We start from the raw sequence: 21,684 nt of genomic DNA on the forward strand, positions 1-21,684 counted from the left end.
GGCAGGGGGATTTCTGGGAGTTCAAGAACAGCCTGAACTACATAGTGAGACCTTGCCTCAACCCCTCCAAAAGTAGACACAAATAAGAACAAGCAACATAAATAAAAATACCAATTTTTGCATGGAGATCTATTTTTCGGTGTCTCTGAAGTCTAGGAACCTAATATTTCTGAAGCAAGGACTTCACAATGTGGGCTTCTGAGCTCACACCACAGAAGGCCCTCCACACTCCTGGGCACTCCTGTTACTAGAGGGTGATACAATTAGGACACAGCTGGCGAAGAGAACGGCGTGCTGATTGCTGACCCCACATAATTAGGCCCACAGAGAAGCTGTGAACAATCAGACGGCAATCAGAAGAATAGTGCTAATACTAACTATCCGCCTCCGACTTTGTAAAAATGTTATGCTTGGCCTCTCCCCCTCAGCATCATGGAGGCACTAAACAGAAATAAAAAAAAAATAACAATGGGGTTTTTTTTTACAGTTTAGCAAATAAAACAATATTAGGAAAGATGAAGAGCTGCAGTCTTCTTTATACACCTAACAATACTATTAACCTGCAGTCAAAAATATAAAGCTTGGATTTTTTTTTTTCCCTGTGGTACTAGAGATTGAGCCAGGGCCTCACACATGCTAAGCAAGTGCTCTACTACTGAACTATATCCCCGGCCCTTTCTGTTTTGAGAACGGGTCTTGCTAAGTTGTCTAGGCTGGCCTTGCATTTGTGATCCTTCTGCTTCAGCCTCCCAAGTAATTAGGATTCCAGGGTTGCACCACTCCACCCCGCTTGAAGCTTAGAATTTTAAAAACAGCTGTAGATACTTCATATTTTGGCTACTGTTTTCTTTTAGTGAAAAAGGTGAGACACCAGTGTGGTGGCGTACGCCAGTAATCCCAGCACTCAGGAGGTTGAGGCAGGAGGATTGCCTGGAGTTGGAAGCCAGCCTAGGCTATAATGGAGTTTAAGGACAGCCTGCACTACATAGCAAGGCCTTGGAGGGGGGCCGAGGGGAGACAGGCACAGACAGACAGAGAAAAGAGGTGAGGTATACAAATCACTCTATAAGATTTTTGACCAATAGCTAAGAGATAAACAATCAATGACTCCTTGCTTGAAGGAGAATAAAAAGAAAAGACATCAGGAGAGAAAATAAAACAGGATCTTACCATGCCAAATAGTTTTCCAAATCTGCTATGATACGGCCCCTTCAGAAAAGTCGAGTCCGTGCCATTTTATCAGCGTATCTGAAACACCTGTCTCTGCATGCAGTACTCTAATCAATTGCTACATGATTGAAACCAGGTTTGGGGATGGAGATGTAGCCCAAAGCAGAGCACCCACCTACCACACGAGGCCCTAGGTCCAATCCCAGTACTCCCCACCACATACACAACAAGTTGAGATGAAGCTGCCACAATCAACTTCCATTTGCAAACCATATTCGGTTAGGCATTCACTTAGGCTATTGAAGGTGGTTTAAAATACCTGCACTGTCCCACATTTCCCAGATGCTGATGCACAACCATCTTTAACCTGACAGGGACTTAACGATTTCAGCTGCTTTCTGAAGACAAATACTCACCAACTGCGCCCCACTGGATAGAGGGATCTGCCACAGACTCCGGACAATATATTATGTTCATTATCAAAACAAATCCCAGAGCGGCTACACAGAGCGAACTGTGTCGAGATGCCCCATGTTAAAATAGGCTAAAATTCACTTCTTTGCCCAGTAGCCTCCCTTTTCCCCTTCATCAATGCAGCCCCAAATCCTCAGCAACAGGATAAATCTATATCCTGACCGCCTCGGCTCCTCTGAGCCCGTGTTGAACACCACCACCCCCGCCAGCCCCCCAAACCAGCCTCTTCTTTCTGCAGCTGCTGAATGCCACAAAGAGCTTCTTGTGTGATCTGACTTAGAATGCACCCCAAACTAGACATGCTGAATGGCAACATGAATGCCTCATTCAGAGGGAACTTAAATGTGTAGAATGTCCTAAAACATCACAGCAGCAAAGGGGGTCATTGGGACATCTTGGGGCAGAAGGCTGCTTTCAGCAGTGGGCTGCAAATTCCTCTCAGGTCCATGCAAATGGCGAGAGAGAGGTTTCCGAAGATTCCCACAGCTATCACAGGCGGACTTGAATTCCCTCCCCTCTGCCAGCCCCAGGACGGGGTCCCTAACATGGCTTCGGTTCTCCTCACAAGTGTGTTTTCCCGCCTGCTTTTCTAATACAATGTGCTCGCCCTCAATCTATTCACGCTCCACCATCAATTATCCACTCCTAAGTGAAAACGCTTTTCAGGAACTTTATTTCATGTGCTGTGTACTCTGCACAGAGCGGACCACCTCTGACATTTCCATAGCTCCTAGAGGCCAAAGCCAAATCCACCATTCATTTCACTCAGTGCCAACCTTGGTGCCAGGCAAAATCGATACAATGTGACAGCATAGGCCATTCACAGAAATGGGCGGCACTGCGAAAGAACAGGGAGAAGTGAAAGCATTCGTCCTTCAGTGCTATAATGTTCTAGCCTCTATGGAAATTTCCCTTCAGAAATAGCTTACAAGTAATACACAAAAATTTCCAAACAGATATTGGCTGAGTTCACCTAACCAGTATTCATGAGTGTGTAACAGGGACTGAGAAGGTAGGCCTCCTGAAGCCCAATGGGTAACTCAGGAGAATCGCCGGGCATGGTAACACACACCTGTAATCCCAGCCCTCGGGACACTGAGGCAGGAGGATCGCCATGAGTTCAAAGCCAACCTGGGCTACACAGTGGCTTCAAGGCCAGCTTGAAATGCATAGTGAGGCCTTGTTTCAAAAACAAACAAAAAGGCAGGCTAAAGCTTGGCATCTCTGCCTTCATTTTATGTCCCCCTTATTGTTCTCAAACTTTGGGACAGGTCCCAGGTCAGCTCTGCAGTAGGCATGCTGATTGCTCAGGAAGGGTCTGTATAACAAAGCTCACTGTTCCTAGATTCACTCAGCCTGTCTCATCCCCTTCACAACCAAGGACGCCAAGATAAGAGGAACCGAAGTCATTTTCAGGATTTGCAGGGACATCCAATTACCAGCTTTCACAAATGTCCAGTATCAGTCCCCTGGAGCGAGGCCTAAAGGTCTCGAGTCATTGTCCTTGAAATCCAGGACAAGCAGAGCCTCAGAGACACCATGATGAGGTCGCCCCAAGCAGGAGCATGATGTGAACTCAGGCTGCCCCTCAAAGCAGGAAGCAGCACCTCATGGTGGAAATCAACTGCCCTCTCAAGCAATGACTGCACCCAGGGCCCACAGACCCCATCCTGGGACACTGAGATACCAGCCAACATGACACAACTGCCGAGCACGACCTCCACTGCCCACCATGTGACCCCAGTCCTGGCCCCTGGCCTTTCTCTGGTATGAAGCCTGGAGTTTCTGTCAGCCCCTCAGAGACAGCTCTGGAACATGGTTCTCTCTGCTTCCCAGCATGGCCTCACTCTCCATGACTGGCATGAGGGGACGGGCAGCTGGGCCCAGTCTGTTGGGACGCTGGAGGCTGGGACTTTTGTTTCAGTAAGAAATGTAAGTAATTTTTGAAGAGCTTATCATTGCTGAAACTGGAATTTACCTTCTTTTTTTTTTTTTTTTTTTGGCAGTACCGGGGATTGAACTCAGGACCTTGCACTTGTGAGGCAGGCAGTGGCACCACTGAGCTAAATCCCTGGCCCTGGAATTTACCTTCTTGAACACCAGCTTTATTGGCAATCAATACATAGGGTGGGCAAAGGCGGAAGAAGGAAGGAAGGAAGGCAGGCAGGCAGGCAGGCAGGCAGGGAGGGAGGGAGAATGGAAGACTCTTTCCCAGTTGCCAGACCGTGAGAGAAAGAGGAAGCAGAGGAATCAATGGCCTGACTTTCCACCCATTCTCTTTCCGTCCTTCTGTGGATCTCGGATGCATCTGCTGTTTTTCAGGACACCAAATCTGCCTTAATCCTCGACTCTGTTCAGACCTCCTGTTGCTCAGTCTCATCAAAACCCGTACTTTCCTTCAGAGCACAACTGGTTGTGCAGTAATTTGTTTAATGACTAAATCTTCCAGAAGACACATGATCTGGACCCCACCACAGGGGCCACAGCTGGCTGAACCCACAGGGCCTGAGGCCCTGGAGCAGGTCTCGTACACAGTAGGCTTGCAATTTACATTACTTTATTAAATGAGTAAGTTACAGCAAGAAAAGAAACAGTGGAAACCAAATAAAACTAAAGGATTTTTTTTGAAACAGGGTCTCACAAAGGTAGTTCAGGCTGGCTTTGAGCTCATTGTGTAGCCCAGGCTGGTCTCAAACTCATGGCAATCCTCCTGTCTCAGCCTCCCAAGTGCTGGGATTACAGGTGTGCGCCACCACACCTGGTTTAGAAGATTCTTAAGGAATTAAAAATGAATATTAAACTATCCACAGCCTCTTATTTGGGTAGAGAACTTTTAACTGGAAACAAAGTCATTTAAAAGAAATTTCATTCACCAGCCTTGTCCCCTGCATTAAAGATTCAGCCCACTAAGCACTGTCTCAGGCTCCGAAGACACTACAGTGGTGATGAGCTTCTCTCAGGAAAACTTTCCTGGCTTTCCCTTCCTCCGCCCTCTTCCAGGAGTGTGGCTCAGTCACTCCTTGCTTGTGCCTCTGTCTTCCATTAGAACCTGTGCTCTGAAAAGATGGAAACTGGGCCTGTATTGGCTTTGCAAATGCCAGTACATTTGGTGATCAGCCGACCCAAGACTGAATGAGCCCTCTAGTCTTCCTGGTCTACCAGGCACTGGCTGGATGGAAGAGGGCAGCCCCAGTGAGATGATATCAGGCACATTTGAGGTTAGACTCCTTGCCTCTAACAGGAGCTAGCAGGGGAGGCCATCAAGGGAAACACACAAGGGACCTGCGGGCGAGACCCTGATGGGTGGGTGCGGGTTTGGTACAGGGAGAAAAATGGAGAAGTCGTTCTGAGTGGACCGAAGAGCAGGAGCAAAGGCATGAAGAATGCAGCAGGCCATCTGTGCACCTGGGATGTGGGGCAATGGGTGCAGCAGGGGTGCAAGCGGGGCCTGAGGCTCTCACGAGGCTGCTCAGTGCACACCTGAGGCAGGTGGCCTGGGAGTCACAACTGGGTGCCAGCCTTGAAGGAAGCCAGGATGGCAGCCCCCTTGGCCAGTGGGGTCTGAGTCTTCCTGAGCCTGATCCCCAGGCTCGATGGCGCGAGCACTAGAGTACGCACCCCACTTACACCCATCTGCCCACACTGCGTCTGAACCTGCCACACGCAACCTGCAGGCCTGCTTGGCCACACTCATGGAGGCAGCATGGGAACATTCATGTCAATTCGGGGTCAGCAGTGAGGGGCTCTGGCTGTCACGCCAGAGATCTTAGGGTTTGCTCCACTGCCAATAGTTGAATATCAGTTTTTCCACACAGCTATGATCTGTGTCTCAGAAGAATGTCAGAGACATGGAAAATTGAACTGCAAAAAGCAGACCAATCATCTGAGTGCAAGGTAAGCTGATGCTGCTGGAAACGGAGCACGGTCTAACAGCCTGGCCTCACGCTGACTTTGCCCCTGTCCTGCTCTCTGGCTGCATCCTGGCTCGCCCAGCCTCTCCGAGTGCCCTCCCCTACTCCAGGTGCAACACAAGTAGTCACGGACTCCATGCCTCTGGCCTCCCTGGTGTCCTTGGGATTTCATGTTGTTGGGAAATCCTGAAAGACTCAGTTCCTGCTTTGTTAGCTGGATTTTCTTCCAGCAGGGTTTGCACAAACTGGTGCTCAAAGCTCATGAGTGAGAAACAGCAAAAGCATAAAAGGTTTTCTCCGTATTCATTTTTAAATGGTGACTGTCCCCTAACCTTAGTTCCCAGGGTTCTGAGGCGCTGCATAAATTCTGGTGACGAACAAACACATAGGAAACTCTTAACAACTGTCAGTATTTGAGGGAACCTCTCGTCACTGAACCAAGTCAGTGCCTTTGCAAAGTGGATGTGGGAGCATTTACAGACAAGCAACAGAATCCACTCCAGTTACACTGAGGAAAACAAAAATATTTATTGAAGAATATTAAGGCGTTCACAGAATTTTCACGGGGGCCACAGAGCAAGTTCACCTGCCAGCCACACAGGATCATGACAGTGAAGCCCTGCCACTGCTGCCACCTGCTGGCCATCACTGATCATGCACAAGTCCATGCCAAGGGCGCCCTGAGGCCTCTGAGAAGGGTACTAGATAGGGCTGCTGGGCTGGCCAGCAGATTGAAAGAACCCCCTCAGCTGCTGCCTAACATCCCTCAGCGAGGCATCCAAATCCAATGAGTGAGCCTGTTAGCAGAGCCTAGGTCACATTCCTGCACTCTACTTGCAAGGGAATAAGTGACAGGTCAGCTCTGGACAGGGAAGGAATTCAGGCCAGAACGGGTGCGATGAGTCAACCATGGAGCCTGCAGCAGGCCCAAGTGCTTCACTAGACATGGCTCTACTCCCAGCGCTCGGGAGGCTGAGGCAGGAGGATCACTGTGAGTACAAGGCCAGCCTGGGCTACATGGTGAGCACAAGGCCAGCCTGAACTACAAAGTGAGACCCTGTCCCAGTGAACAACAATGACAAAAGAAAATTTACCAATATGCTCTAAAATCCATTGGGACTTGTGGCTTCTTACCTCGGAGTTGATTCAAATCCAGAAATACAGTTATTTACATCTGAATTTACTAAACCATAAGCTGAGAAAGTTAGAGAAAACCTACTCAAATTGTATCAGCAGCTGACAGGAATTCACTCAGTAGTGCTTACTGATATCACCTGCTGATATAGCAACTTGACACTGTCCAGAATGAGTCTGTCCATGGACTCCCTTTCTAGAAACTGAGGAAAAAATTATAGGAAGAGAGAGAGAGAGAGAGAGAGGGAAAAGACATGTTCCAGGTGGCTAAAGTGGTACACACCTGTAAGCCTAGCACTCAGAAGGCTGAGGCAGGATCACAAGTTCAAGTCCAGCCTGGGCAACCTAGTAAGACCCTGTCTCAAACAAAATTTTCACTGTGCAGTTCAAGCTGGCCTTGAACCCACTATGTAGCCCAAGCTGGTCTTGAACTCACAGCAATCCTCCTGCCTCAGCCTCTGGAATGTTGGGATTACAGGTGTGTGCCACTACACCCGGCTTCGAAATAAGAATTTTTAAAAAGGGCTTCAGATGTGGTGCAGGGGTGGAGGTTCAATTCCCAGCACTGAAAAGGGACGCAGTTCACATTTAAAAAATAACGGCAACAGAGGTGAGACTAGCAAGTTCACAGTAATAATTTTCAGAAAACCAGAACACCGCATGGGTTGTTGCAATCTCACTTCACACATTAAAATAGCAAATCCAATAATGCTTCCAGTTACCCTATATAATCACAGTTGGAAAAATAAAAATAAAGGTAGAAAAGTTCTCCATTACATAAAATGTTCTCATGGAGAAGACAGAGAACAGCCCAAACTAGGACATAATGATTTCAACGCTCACACATCCTTAAGTGCCACTGAAGACAAAACCCTCCACAGCTAAGCATCTACCGAGAACAGAGGATTTTTTTTCTGAGCACAGCTGGAAAAAAAAGTTTTGCCGTGTATGCAGTAACATCTTCTACACTATTTTTCCAAAGCATAATTTAGTAGTAATTTAATGGAAAGTGAATCTTTAAAAACAAATCCTAATCTGCCATTCAATTTTCCTTTCAATAAAGTGTGGATCTTTAAAAAGTTTTAACAAAAAAACAAATGGAATTTTTATGGGTCTCACAACTCAAAAATATTGATTTCTTCATAAAACATCCAAATATTATAATAAAACCATTAAATATTAATGATCCTATCCAGTGTTTTTAATTAGAGAAATATCATCTTAGATAAAGAAGTAATTTGCTGCCATTGCAACCCATGAATAATTTAATCGTGCAAGGCTAGATGACATTTGCACAAGATATTTCTGCAATTGTCCGTGATGCACAGACCTGTCACGAGATTAGCGGGGGACAGGGGACAAGTCAGGGAACAATCTTTGCAAACAAGCAGGCTGCTGTCTAGAAATGTTTCTCCTTCACCTCCACAGATACCGCTCCACACCCTGGGAGGAGGCTCTGGCACGGTGGCAGGAGAAAGGTCAGAACATCTACACCAGTGGTGATTTTTTCCTCTATTGTAACACGCAGAGGATTGATTAGCAGGTTGATTAGCAACTCTTTGTTTCACATTTACTGTATAATGCTGAAATAATCCAATTTACAAAAGAAAAAAAATACCAAACATTTCAAGCTGGGCCTGTTGGAACACACCTGTAATCTCAGCACTCGGGAGGCTGAGGCAGGAGGACTGCAACAAGTTCAAGGCCAGCCTGGACTATACAGCCAGACCCTGTCTCAAAACAAAACAAAACAACAATAACAGCAACAAAAACACAAACATTTCAAAGCTATTCTTTAAAAAGTTGTTGAGGGCCAAAAAAAATTTCCCTGCTGCCTCTTAACTTTTTTCCCCATTTCATTTCAGCTGCCTTTACTCCTCTATGGAGCAAAGAGAATGAATACCCAAAGATTTTTTTTCCATAAACCTTGACTATAGTATACAATTAATTACTGCCCCACGTCCAATTATGTTATGTCTTCTCCAAGGTTGACGGAGTATAACAATAATAACATAATGGGGCTAAATGGCTGTTTTAATACATCTACAGAATCTTGGCATGTAAAACCATATCAAATAAATAAAAACCTTGAAAATTAATGAATACAACTGCAAACTTCGACACCGCTCAGCCCACACGGAATGCAGCAGCAGGCTGCCAGGTTTAGTTCCGGCTCAGCGTGTGTGTAACACTGACCAAGTTACTTAATCTCTCAGTGCTGGTAAAACTGAGGATGGTGATCCCAAAAAAGATTTCCAAACTCTTATTTTATCTGACATGTCCAGGACAGAATTGGTCATTTCCACCCAGAGTTCTACCTTTTAAAACAAATGCATGGCCTTCAACCCCATCTCTGTGACCACAGAGTCAGGAGCCAATGGCTCACGTGACGTGACAAATGCTGGAAGCTTCACCCGCTGAAAATGAGATGAATGAGGCATAGTTTGGAGGTAGATTAGAAACGATCTCGTGTGGGGCAGGAAGAAAGGGAGGATCGAGGTATCTGGAATACTGTGATTGGGCCGGGCTTGGTATGGTTTAAACCTCCAATGTCCCCCCAAAGCCTCATACACTCACAGGTGGGGCTTTGGGAAGGTACTGATTGTGGGGCTCCCAGCTGGCTTGATGTTAGGAGGTGCGGCCTGATTGGAGGTGCTGTGGCCTGGGGCGTGGTCTGGAAGGGTCTCTCCTTCCCTGTCTCCAGGTCACAACCAGTTCAATCAGCTCTGCTCCTGCATACCTGGGAGCTGGCCGTGGACAGAAACCTCTACAAACTGAGCTGAAATTTAAAAAAAAACTCTTCCTTTAAATCATGAGTTTCGGGCATTTTGTCACCAGGAGGAGAAAAGTGACTAAGACAAGGCTAGTGGTGCCATTTGTGGAGAAGGAGAACCCTGAAGAGACAGTGGGGGAGGAGAAGGAAGTCTAGCTGGCTAGGCATGGAGGTGCGAATCCCCAGAGGAGCAGGAGTTAGAAGGTAGAAGGTCGGGGGATCTCCTGTAGATGACTTCTGTGTGAACAAGTCTTGTTCTAAAGTTAAAGAGAAAACAGAATGGCACTGATGGGCATGCAAGGTCAAGAAAGCAATTTCAAAAACTAAGTAACTATGCCTTCCTTGTTCAAAAGCTTTGGGTGACAGCATTTTTCTTTGGTGGCCGCTGAAAACTCTTTTTAGATTCACATTAACAAAACATGATCCAAATAACCTGAGTTAATGAGTGACAATAAACTTCAGGCAGAAAGGCTTGGAATTATTTTCTGAATTAAAAAGTTTCATAGGGGCTGGGGATTTAGCTCAGTGGTTCCACCGCTTGCCTTGTAAGCACAAGGACCCGAGTTCGATCCCCAGTCCCCCCCCCCAAAAAAAGTTTCATTAATACAAAAACTGTCTCCATCCCATCATCTGCATCCTATCGTGATCTGTACAACTTGCTGCAGTCTCTGTCTTCCCGTTGACTAGCTGGCAGGTTTGAACCACTCCTTTGGGCAGAAGGTACCCACTGAGACCATTACGGAGCAAGACCCAGGCTTTGCAGATCATCCCGCGTTTTCTTTATTAATGGAGACAACAATTAATGGGGGAGGCCCCGCACGCAGTGGATTAAAGAGAAGCTTTTAGGATTAAAAAATAAAAAAGCTGGAGCAAAACACTCCAAGGGATAGAAAAGGAGAATTCTTGATTGGTTTTAGTGATGTGAAATCATGAATTGGAAGTGGTGGAGCAGATGAGTAATGCAGGGTGTGGAATCTCCTCTGAGGATTTAAGAATGGGAAAGCCCAAGCCCTCCACTATGGGTCTGTGCTGTAGGTCTTGTCTGGGGCCAACTGCCAAGGTTGCTTCATCTTTTAAAAGCAGGGTAGTCTTTAGGGAACAAAAGAAAAATACCAGTTAGAAGTTCACAGCGCTTGCCCTGTGCATTATCTCATTTAATTCCACCCTAGCCCTGAGATGCGTGAGCTGTTATCATTCCCACTGTTTTCATCCAGTTGAGGATGCGGGAACTATATGAAGGTAATTTTCAAAGTTCCTAAATTTGCAAGTGGTGGGTGAGAACTCTAGCCCAGTCTGAGACCCAGAGGCTCCTCCTAACTGCTGTCCTGGGGATGAACACTCCCCAGTTGAGCAGGGGCACTGAAAGCGAAAATGAAGTCTTCCGGATAAGTGAAAGTTTTATTGGGTGCTGAAAAGTGCACAGCACCATGAACTGTCACAAAGCAGGTACATGCCAGTAACCAGGATGCAAATCAGGATATGAGTCGTTGCCAGCCCCAGAGCTGCTCCCGCCCTGTGCGCACTACCCAATCCCCAAGCTTCTCCACCAGAATCACTGGATTAGCTTTGCCTCACTTTGAACTTTGGTGGCTGAAGCCATACTCTGCTGTTTGTGAGAGGCATCTACATGGCTGCATGGGGCAGTGCTGTGTCTATTCTTAATGTTGTGTGGTAAGAACACTCCCTATCCATTGGATTATTAGTGGATCTTTCGGGGGTTTTCTAGCTGGCAGTGTGGCACAGTGTGGTTAGGAACCTCCTCACATATGTCCTTCGGTGAACACAGCCATTCCCTGCAGTGGAGATGTTACTAAAAAGGGAATTGGCTGGGTCAGATGGTGTCCCTACATTTAGTTTAAGAAATGCTGCCACGTAGTTTTTCAAAGAAGTGCTAGTAAAGTAACTTAAAGGTTTTCAACACTAGTAAATAAGGAGACCATAACAATGAGAAGAGGGCCAGTCTTAAATATCAGAAATGAGCTAAAACAGCATTAAAAATGCTCTAAATGATGGGAGTCCTGCTTGGCAAAGGCTCAAGTAATAAAAGCTGAAGAAAAACTGGTTGAATGAGTCTTGGAAGAGATGTGTAAAGTAGCAATGGGGCAGGGCAGGCTACACACTCCCATGGAGACAAAAGGACCCTCTGGCTGAGCAGGAACAGGGAGGCCCCCAACTGTGGGCATGGAGTGGCAGAAGTGGGGCTCTAACTTCTATTTGGGGTACAATGTCCATGGTATAGATAAAGAGAGAAGGTTTGTGGCCCGTCTGAAACAGCAAGGACCCGGTCCTACATATTCACTATATAATCCCCCCAAAGCTACAACATATAAAAGCAGGGGTGTGCTTTGCTGAAAAAACAAAAAACAAAACCAGAAATGAAGGTGACTTAGCCGGGCTGATACACCAGGGCACAGGGGCGAGTTTCGCTATCATCTTAAGTGCATGAGAAATACTTTAGGGTCGAATAAGGAAGCTTCTAGGGGAGAAATGATCTGAAATGATTTGGCCAAAATGATTATAGAATAAAAATAAAAACTTAAGGGCCAGGGATTTAGCTTAGTGGTTCTGCCGCCTGCCTTGCAAGCACGGTCCTGAGTTCAATCCCCAGTAAAAAAATAAATAAATAAATAAATAAATAAAATAAAAACTTAAAACATGCTCCTGAATTCTTGGGTTATTATGTTAAAACATCATACCTTTCCACCTCACTGCCACTTTTCCTCCTTATTTTTGTCACTCCCCTGCTCTTTTCCCATGACATCTGTTGATATATGAAACTAATTCCAGTGAGTTTGACATTTTTACCTATTTTTATAAGATTTTTATCAATAGGTATGTTTCCTCCAGTTAAGAGCTAAATTTTTATTCTTCATTTGAAGATAAACACAGGTAAGTTTACTAATTTTCTTCCATCCATAGTTTCAGCCACATCCCATTAGTTTTGAAATTGAACTTCTATTTCTCATACTCGAAAGCATCTGCTTTTGTATTTAAATACTCCCGTTTGGGCCGGGGATTTAGCTCAGTGGTTTCGCCGCCTGCTGCGCAAGCGCAAGGACCCGAGTTCAATCCCCAGTACCAAAAAGTAAATAAAAAAATACTCCCCTTTTCCTTCTATTTTTAACTGCCATACTAGTGAATTTTAAAATAAACCAGCACGTAGTCTTATGTTGACCAAAATCCATCTCAATGGTATCGATAACATGTTTGTCACTCTTGGTAGTTTTTACAGTTCCACCCACATCCACCCTGCTTCTTTACACATGAGGATGTGCTTTATAAAGGGACCGCACCCTGTCATGTGTCTAACATTAGTGTCTTTGTCTTTGCTTTTTGGTGTTTAAACAAGGCAGCACACCGAACCAGCTGTATAAGCAGCACATAAATCCCTGTCTTCGCTCTGCAGCCTCCTCCTCCTTGACCTGCTGACAGGGGAGGTCAAGACCAGGACCAGTGCTGGGGCTGCAAAGAGTTCTGCACAGATGAGGATTCTTTTTGTATTCACATACTCTGGAAACCGAGGTTAAGTACAGATGAAAACCATTACCAACCCCTAAAAACTAAACGATGGTTGTGAATTTGCTAGGAACAGCAGTCTGGGAGTCTGAGACGAGCAAAGGCAAAAGTAAATTCTGAAGTGACAAAAGAGAAATAAGGCTCCTAAGGTTTGCAGCACCATGAAAACAAATCCCTTCTTTGCATCTGTGAATAGCAGCTGAATTTATAGTTCAGATAAATGGCAAGTCAGGGAGCAGGAGGATTACCAGTGTCCAGGCATTTACATATGAACGGTAGAAAGAGGTGGGTGTGTAGACTCCAACCTTTACCAAGGCCCTTACCAATCCACTTAGTTAACTGAAATCCCAAAGTGAAAAAACCCTCTCTGGCACTGCAGCAAGACAAAAATACCAGTCAGATTTTCAGAGGCCATGCAGCATTTACCATACACATGACAGCAAGAGAATAGTAGTTAACAGTCATGGAGTCTAGCCAAGTTCCAGGCAAGCTTTGCATGCATTACCCCATTTAAAGTTCATGAAGCTCTTAGAAGTTCGGGAATGCCTGTTTTAGAGATTAAAGAACTGGGGCTGGGGAAGTTAAGTGACTTGCCCTACTGTCACATAATTCCACTGGCCGAGCCAAAATCTTTAGTGACTAGAAAGCCCCCAAGAGCCTGGGAACTGGGTGCCAAACCATACTCCTTATTTATAACTCCTACATTCCTCCTCTGAAGTATGTGACCCATATTCCACTTTGTATTTTGTAATATACTGGTGTGACAGGTAATCCTGCTTGTCAATTTGAATGGATTAGGAGATTTCAGGACAGGTGACTGGATTGTGAGGGTGCTAACCTCATTAATGGATTCATCTATTGATGAGTTTATGGTTGAATGTACTATGAAGAGGTGGAGCCAGGTTAGAGGAAGTAGGTCATAAGGGCATGACCTTGGGAACTCTACCCGGTCCCTGGCCCCTTCCTGTCTAGGATTTTTCCAGTCTGCTCTGTTTTCTGGCTGCCATGAGCTGAGCAACTTTCCTCTCCCATATCCTCCCACCATGATGTCTCTGCCTTGCAGCCAGCTGACCATGGACTAAACCTCTGAAACCATGAGCCACAATAAACCTCTCCTCCCTTAAGTTGTGCGTGTGTCAGATATTTTGTCCCAATACAACTGAAAACTGGTAGATTATACATATAAGACTCAGATGAGATGATTATGGAGAGAAAGCAAGTTATCTGGCATAATTATAAGGCTGTACAAGTACATATAATTCTAGATGATTACATAATCAGCCTAAAATACCAAAATTTTATGGCCTGTGTTACTTTTTTTTTTTTTTGGTACCAGGGATTGAACTTGGGTCCTTGAGCTTGCTAGGCAGACGCTGGAACCACTGAGCTAAATCCCCAGCCCTTACTTTTTAAACTATATTTCTAATACTCGGAGAATAGTTGGCGTTAAACAGAAATAATAGACAGTGGCAGAACAGAGAGAATGAGACAAAGGGTTCTAGTTTAGAAAGAAAGGACAGATGGTCCTTAGAAGTAGAAAAAAATCAAAGCAGATCTGTGTTAGCGACTGTGCCAAGTCTTAGGGTCAGGAAGAAAGGAAGTTAAGGGTGACAATTTATCTGCCTGCTGGCCTTCCAACACCATTGTGTAGTGTAGGTGCGTTCTCACAGTAAAGAAAGGTTTCTTTGGAAAAAAATAAGAATGCTGAGATAAAAACAAGAGACTGAGTTAGAAAAAGCGAGATGATGTAAGCCAAATCTAGACGATGGAATTAATGTCCAGCAGTGGATCAACTAAGCTCTTGTTTAGGGACTGAGGATATAAGCTCAGAGAGACAGCACTTGTTTAGCATGTGTGAGCCCCTGGTTTCAATCCCCAGGACCAAAACACCAAAAACAAACTCTCATTTCCAAAGTAGGGATTCACTCTCAAATTCCTTACACATATAAAATAACAAAAGCAAGCAAAAAAAAAAAAATTAGCAGCTCTTATAGCATTGCTGCTGTCGTGATCCATTGAGTGAGTGCCCTGTCTTTAAAATTTTCATTCTTTGATTAGTCATTCAAGAAATTATCTATAATCATGTTATTTGGTGTTTTGGAGAGGGCTAAATGTGTAATTCATGATTTGTTCTCTAGGCAAATGTAGACACTGGTCAATTTTTTGGGGGGGGTGGGGCCACTTAATTTCTACAAAGGTGAGTGACCAGGCAGGATTACCAACTCTGTTACTATCTATTATCATCCTAGGCAGACTTAATTGTTCTTTAATTTAATACTCAATTGTTTTAATATTTAATTTGGACAAATTCACAGCCCAGATTTAAGCCTTCATTTATCCTGTACATGATAACTAAAATGAGTAGCTTTTAGAAGTGCAGTAGTAGTGTACAGTATTTATGAAGCAAAGTCAAAATCAAATGCTGTCTTTTGATGTACAAAAGATTAGTATGTTTCAAGGATTTGGGGTTTGAGGGGAGCTGTGACAAGAGCCTGGCTCTTGTACAGCAACATTAGAAAAACAGTGCTAAGAAGAAGTAAACATCTCAAATGTCCTTCTTTTATAAAACAGTTAGAAAATTTGAGAATGAGCCTTTGATATCCTACTAACAAAAACAGTCTTCATTCCTTTGATTTATTATTGTTAACTTTTCCAGCACAAAGTCAACATATAATAGTATAAGATCGCTTTAGTTGATTTTTCCACTGAAACTCTCAGAAGTCTCGGACACACTCAGGAGTTTGTCTTGGGTCAACCATGACGGTCCAGAGTTCAAGGAAAGATCTTGGATCAGCCAGAAATAAAGGCTCCATACAGGTGTCTGAAAGGGCATTCAATTTTAGTATTTGTCAGACAATTCAATGGCAAGTCTAGTGGAAATTAAATCTTCTTAACAAAAAGGTTCCCAAACGGCCACTCCCTTCCCTCAGCCCTGTTTTTGGTTTTGTTGATGTATTAGTTTTCTACAGCCTTTCTTCAAGCTCATTCTCAATTAATTTTGCCCTTATGGGAGCCATGTCACTTGCTATTGTAACCAAGTACACCATGAGTTAGCACCTTAGAATAACACCCATTTATTATCTCACAGTTCTGTAAGCTGGCAGTCCAGTGGGCTTAGACAGGACTCTGGCTTAGGGCCTCACAGCCCTGAATCAAAGCGTGGCTGGTGTGGACTTTGATCTGGAGGCTGTGGAAGAGAACCTGCTTCCATGCTCATTCAGGTTGTTGGCAGAATTCACTTGCCTGTTAGGGTTTCCTAGTAAGCCCCCTCCACCTTCAAACATCAGCATACATTCCCTCTAGGGCTCAGATATCTCAGCTTTCCATTCGCTATCATCTAGGACAGCCCTGCTTTCAAATGCTCCTGTGATTACAGGAGGCTGACCTGGTTCATCCATGCTAAACACCCTTTTGTAAAGTCACTGATTAGTAACCTTAATTACATCTACAAAGTCTCTTTCACCACATAGGCATGATACTAAGGGACAAAGGTCTAGGTGGCCCAAATTTCTGCCTGTTGCAGTTGCTATGGTGGAGAAGGAATTTCTCATCATATGAATTTCTCAATTCCAGATGACTCAAACAGACCATTTAGTTAGATGTTTAATAGTCAATTGTGGGTTGCAATGGACTGAATGCTGGTGTCGCTCCCCAAATCCATGTGCTGAACTCCTTACCACTAATGTGATAATATTAGGAGGTGGGGCTTTGGGAGGTAATTGGGTGAAGCCCTCATAAATAGGATTAGTACCCTGATAAATGAGACCCCAGAGAGTTCTTTCATTCTCTTGTGTCATGTGAAAATGCAAAGAGAAGATAGTGGTGTACACACCGGAAAAGGAACCTCACTAAATCCATGTCAACATGCTAATTTCAGACTCCATTCTCCAGAACTGTGAGAAATAAATTTTTATCATTTATAATTCACACCACCTATGGTACCTTTTTATAGCACCTGAACGACAATGTAAATCAATCGTTAAATTATTCATTTGTAGTTTCTTGAATGAGTTTATATTTTTTGGTTTCATCACCATTCTAAGTAATAAATATCACACACCTAGTCTTGAATATGTACCTGGCTTTGGCTGAGAAAATCCATGCTAATTTACTGATAGAATAATTGCGGTACTGTAACCTAAACACAGTTTTCCACATGAAATCCCAATTATTCCTTGAAAAAAAAACTTAGATAATCCCAAGGGTTTCTTGGTATAGATCCTTCTCATTCCCAGAGAAATTCTTTGTCCATTTGACCTCCATATTAATTATTTACTGAGAATAGCTGGAGTTAGTGAGAGTATTCCTGGTGTGAACCGTTCCTAACTTTTTGCGATGGGACAGAGTAATGCCTGTATTTTGCTTCTAACACTAAACCAGATGTTATGCCAGAATTTTCCTGCATTATTTTGAAGACTCTTTATTAGTGAACTGGTTCAGCCAATATTCATGTGGCATGGCCCTGAGGAGAATGACTACACATTCTCTGCCTTACTCCATGTTCTTACTGCCTTGCAGAAGAAAACAGATAGCTGTGTGACAGTGTGTTAGGCAGAACAGGGAAGGGATTGATAACCAGCTTTGGAATGTTACGGAGAGCTTCCAAGAGGAGGTAGCATCTAGGGGCTGGGGATTTAGCTCAGTGGTAGAAAGCTTGTCTAGCAAGCATGAGGCCCTGGGTTCAGTTCTCAATACCAAAAAAATTAAATTAAAAAAAAAAAAGACAGGAGGAGGTAACATCTGAACTCTGAACTGAGTCCTATAAATCAAATCTAAATGTCAGTTGGTGGGCTGGGGATTTAACTCAGTGGTTACCTCGCCTGTCTTGAAAGTGTAAGGACCCAAGTTCGATCCCTGGTACCGAAAAAGATGACTAAAAGTGGGCAACAGGGATGGGGAAAGGTTAGTAGAACTGAGGCTGAGGAGGGAAACGGGGAGGCATCCTCTCATGAAGAGCTCCACATTATGTTCACAGATTTGTACTTTATCCTCAAGACAGTGGTTGGTGGGTGGGCACTGAGGAATTTTTACCCGAGAAGAAACACCTCAAACTCTGTTATTCCCATTCTGGACAGAGTTTGGAGAAGGGATTCTAGATAATTAGCTTAGACTCAGCAAATCAGGAGTCTTTTCAAGGCACAAAAGGATGAGACAGGTGATAACAGTCAACTCACTCATGGGGCAGAGGTGGCTCAGGGGTGGGAGAAGAGGTGGGTTCCGGAACACATGAATGAGGCCGAAAGGACCAGAAGAGTAAGAGAAGGCAAAGAGGAATTCTAGTTTCTCTACATTCTGGGCACCTTATTTCCCTTGATCTCCCTCCAAACCACCCTATGAAGTAGACAGGGCAGCCACTTCTATTTATTAGGTGGGGGAAATTTCCCAGGTAGGTAAGTAGCTTCTTCCGAGTAACGCTCTCTGATTCCTCAGTTAAGGGACTTCTCCTTCACATGTAAAAGTTTTATTCCTGGTTAATAACACCATGGAAGCTTCCGGGCACATCTTGAGTGTATAACTGTGCAAGCTCTCAGTTGGGAATTAAAATAATCAATCCACTTCATAAGGCAGAGGTTGAGAAGACAACCTATCAGAGGCTGGATGTTCCTATAACTTTTAATATATATAAAGTTCACAGAGATAAAGGGGAGGAGAAAGTCTAATGCAGTTGCACACTCAGTCACTCAACAGACCTTACCAGAGCGCTCTCGGTTATAAGTGCACTCTGACATAAGGTGCTGAATAATAATCATCTTGTTCACGCAGTACCTAATGCAGACGGAAATACACAGCAACCAGACTGTTAACATATTTATAGAGGAAATGGAGAATACATGTTGTATCAGAAAAACAGAATAAAATGCATACAATGAAACCCTAAAAAATAACCCAGTGGATCTAAAAACTTGGAAAAAGGTGTAGGAAGATCAAATGAAATAAAACTACAATGAATATTCAAATAGGTATTATACACCCCCCAAAATCACATATTTAAATGATTATTATGCTAAGACAATGTGATTTTATAGTATAAATACACTTTTCTTTTTCTGCAATCAACTGCCCATTAATAAGACTATGCCTTACATGTGTGTGTGTGTGTGTGTGTGTGTATCAAGAGGGAGAGCTGAGCATGGTGGTGCACACCTATAATCCCAGCACTCAGGAGGCTGAGAAAGGAGGACTGCCACGAGTTCGAGGCCAGCCAGGGCTACATAGTGAGTTCAAGGTCAGCTCGAATGACATAGTGAGATAGTGAGACCCTGTCTTTAAAAAAAAAAAATTTAATTAAAAAATAAAAAAGAAATCAAGACGGAGAAAAGCACCTAGACAAAAGTTGTATTTCCCCCAGGTGAGTAAGTCCTCAACCTTTTGGTCAAGAACAGTGTAACCACTTCAGAGTGGGCCTTAAGAGGAACCGGCAGGGAGCTAGCCACTTCCCAGAGCATAAGCCACAACTTCAAAGACTAAGGTACCTGGGTCATGACCCCTCATCCCTGTCACCACAGATCCCAGACTCATTTCTTCCAAATGTTTGAATTTCTAGAAACAAATTAACTTTGCTCCCCTTCTATGACCAGTTTCCCCTCTTACAACCCATTACTGATTGAAATTGTTTCATTAGATTTTTCTATTAGGTTGCTCTAGAAAATGAGATTCAGAAAGTTGAAGATCTTTCTTGCTCTGTTTATTGCCTCATATTTTCAGTTTTATCAAAAGGAGCGAGATCTACTTTTCTGTTTTAAGCTATCCTCAAGAAAGTCCATTAGTTTTCATAGAAAGTGATGGTTAAAGTCCTTTTCACCAAAACTACTAAATGCACCATCCCTTTAATCACCAATTACCCATCCTCGTCCTTCTGATCAAGTTAATGGGCTAAGACCACAGTGAGATCACAATCTAGTAGGAAGCCAGGGCATCTCAGCACAACCCTGCAGACTACAAAAGGTGGTTTGTGTCCCCAAGAACACTGAGGTCCCACGCAGTGAGTCAGGTTGGAACCTGTCCGCTATTTTCATAAGGCTGTGAAAGAAAAGGCCAGGGTAGAAAGGGCCTAACATCCTGCTTCTTTCTACTCAGAGGATGACTGGCACAGCAGATACATGCATCAAAGTAACAGCAGAACTGCTTATTAAACATTTAAGTTAGCCTTCTGATTCGGACAAGCTCCCCCCTCCTCTGTGCTAAGGTAATCTCTGCCAATAAAGGCAGGGGAATCAATTTTTCAAAATTCCAGGTGTAACTGTAGCAAACTTTAAAAAGCCCAAAGGTAAATCTCTGTCACTGCATTTAGTACACAGAGTGCTACTTTTAATACTAAAACGAGATGGGGTGGAACAGTCTCTACTTGCATTATGGGAAAACATTAAGTCTCATTAAAGACCACACTGTCTATGAGCAAGGAACAAGAACATGGCTCGCCTGGGACCTCGTTCTGGGAGAGAAACCCTTTCCTTTCTGTCAGACTAAAAGATGTGCTGCTGATGTGAGCTCTGTAGCTTAGGAAAGCACTTCTCCCCTCCTCTGGTTTTGTTCTGGCCTGGGACTGATACTCCTAAAACAGAGGAAATTGCCAGTCTGGGCTTTCATTTTGAGGGAAATGAGGTTTTAAGCAAAGAAATGCTAACATCTCACCTATGTCTTTACTCTCACCTCTGGGATGAAAATAAGCTATAGAGGGTGAGACTCTAGGCAGGCAGGCAGCAGTGAAGGTGGTAAGAAGTAGACAGATTGTGGACAAAACTCTTTTTAATAGAGTCAGTGGGTTTTTTCTGACAAACTGAACGCAGGGTACTGAGAAGGAAAAAAAATCACACATGACTTCAAGGCTTTTGGCCTAAACAACAGGAAAGGAGGATTTGGCACTGAAATGAGGAAGTCACAATGGAGTAGATGAGGGGGGAGAGTTGATCAGTTCTGATATATTCATGAAGTCAAGATATTCAGGTGGATACGTGGAGATGGCAGCAGGATATTTATATCTGAAGCTTACGGAAGGGATCTAGGCTCCAAAATAAAAATTTTGGAGTTACCCACTGATACCAAATACTACATTTCCTTCCTGGAAAACAGCAAAGCACTTGACTCTTGAGTAGCACGTTATCTCAGAGCTGGAGTGAGATCCTCTCGAGGTGCGCACAGCTCCACTCTGCCAGGGGGTGCCTGTCCTGGTTTCTCTTCAGAGCCTTGGGAGGCTCTGAGCCAGCTTTGGCACTGAGCTGCTGGAGGTCAGTGTCAAGCAGGAGACACAGAAAGGTCTTCAGACACGGACCTGGAAGGTCACCTTCCAAAGTGGAAAGAAAGAAAAGGGAGAAGAAGTGAAGGGAATCTCATCAAACCAAATCCAAAAGAATAGTCTGGGAGAGCCCTTCCATGTGTCAGGTGCCAAAGGAATCCCATCTATTTTAGGGGCTCTGCCTCCCCCTCACAAATACTTTAGGTTTTGCAGATAATACACCAAGAGTGAGTCCATTCTATGATTTCATGAAGATGAGTGAGGGTTGGGGAGCAATTAAAGACACACTGATTTTCAGCCAAACGTGTTGAAAGTCAATAGGTACACAAATAAAAATGTATAATATTTGCTATATCAATATAACTTTCTAAGGATGTTTAGCATGAGATTTCTCATGGCGTGATAGAAAAGCAGTGGTCTCTATAGGAGTAGTCTTGTAAATTGAACCCTAGAAGTGACGGCGAATATCAAAC

At 44.0% G+C, this 21,684-nt stretch overlaps 1 protein-coding gene across 7 annotated transcripts in view; it reads right to left on the reverse strand.

The window, feature by feature from the left end:
- Nhsl1 (NHS like 1) overlaps positions 1–21,684 on the reverse strand; it is a 226,747-nt gene that overhangs the window by 78,544 nt on the left and 126,519 nt on the right. Inside the window, exon 1 of one of the 7 annotated variants that reach the window (XM_004846072.3) lies at positions 1,587–6,647. The exons of the other annotated variants lie outside the window; for them this stretch is intronic. Within the exon in view, the coding sequence (XP_004846129.1) occupies positions 1,587–1,647 (61 nt within the window). The 5' untranslated portion in view covers positions 1,648–6,647. Of the gene's footprint in view, positions 1–1,586; positions 6,648–21,684 lie in introns of those variants that run through there. 7 annotated transcript variants of the gene reach the window in all.

Source organism: Heterocephalus glaber, unplaced genomic scaffold (genome assembly GCF_053883595.1).
Source record: "Heterocephalus glaber isolate CG9 unplaced genomic scaffold, H.glaber_assembly_v1.0 deba00001550, whole genome shotgun sequence".
NCBI lineage: Eukaryota > Metazoa > Chordata > Mammalia > Rodentia > Bathyergidae > Heterocephalus > Heterocephalus glaber.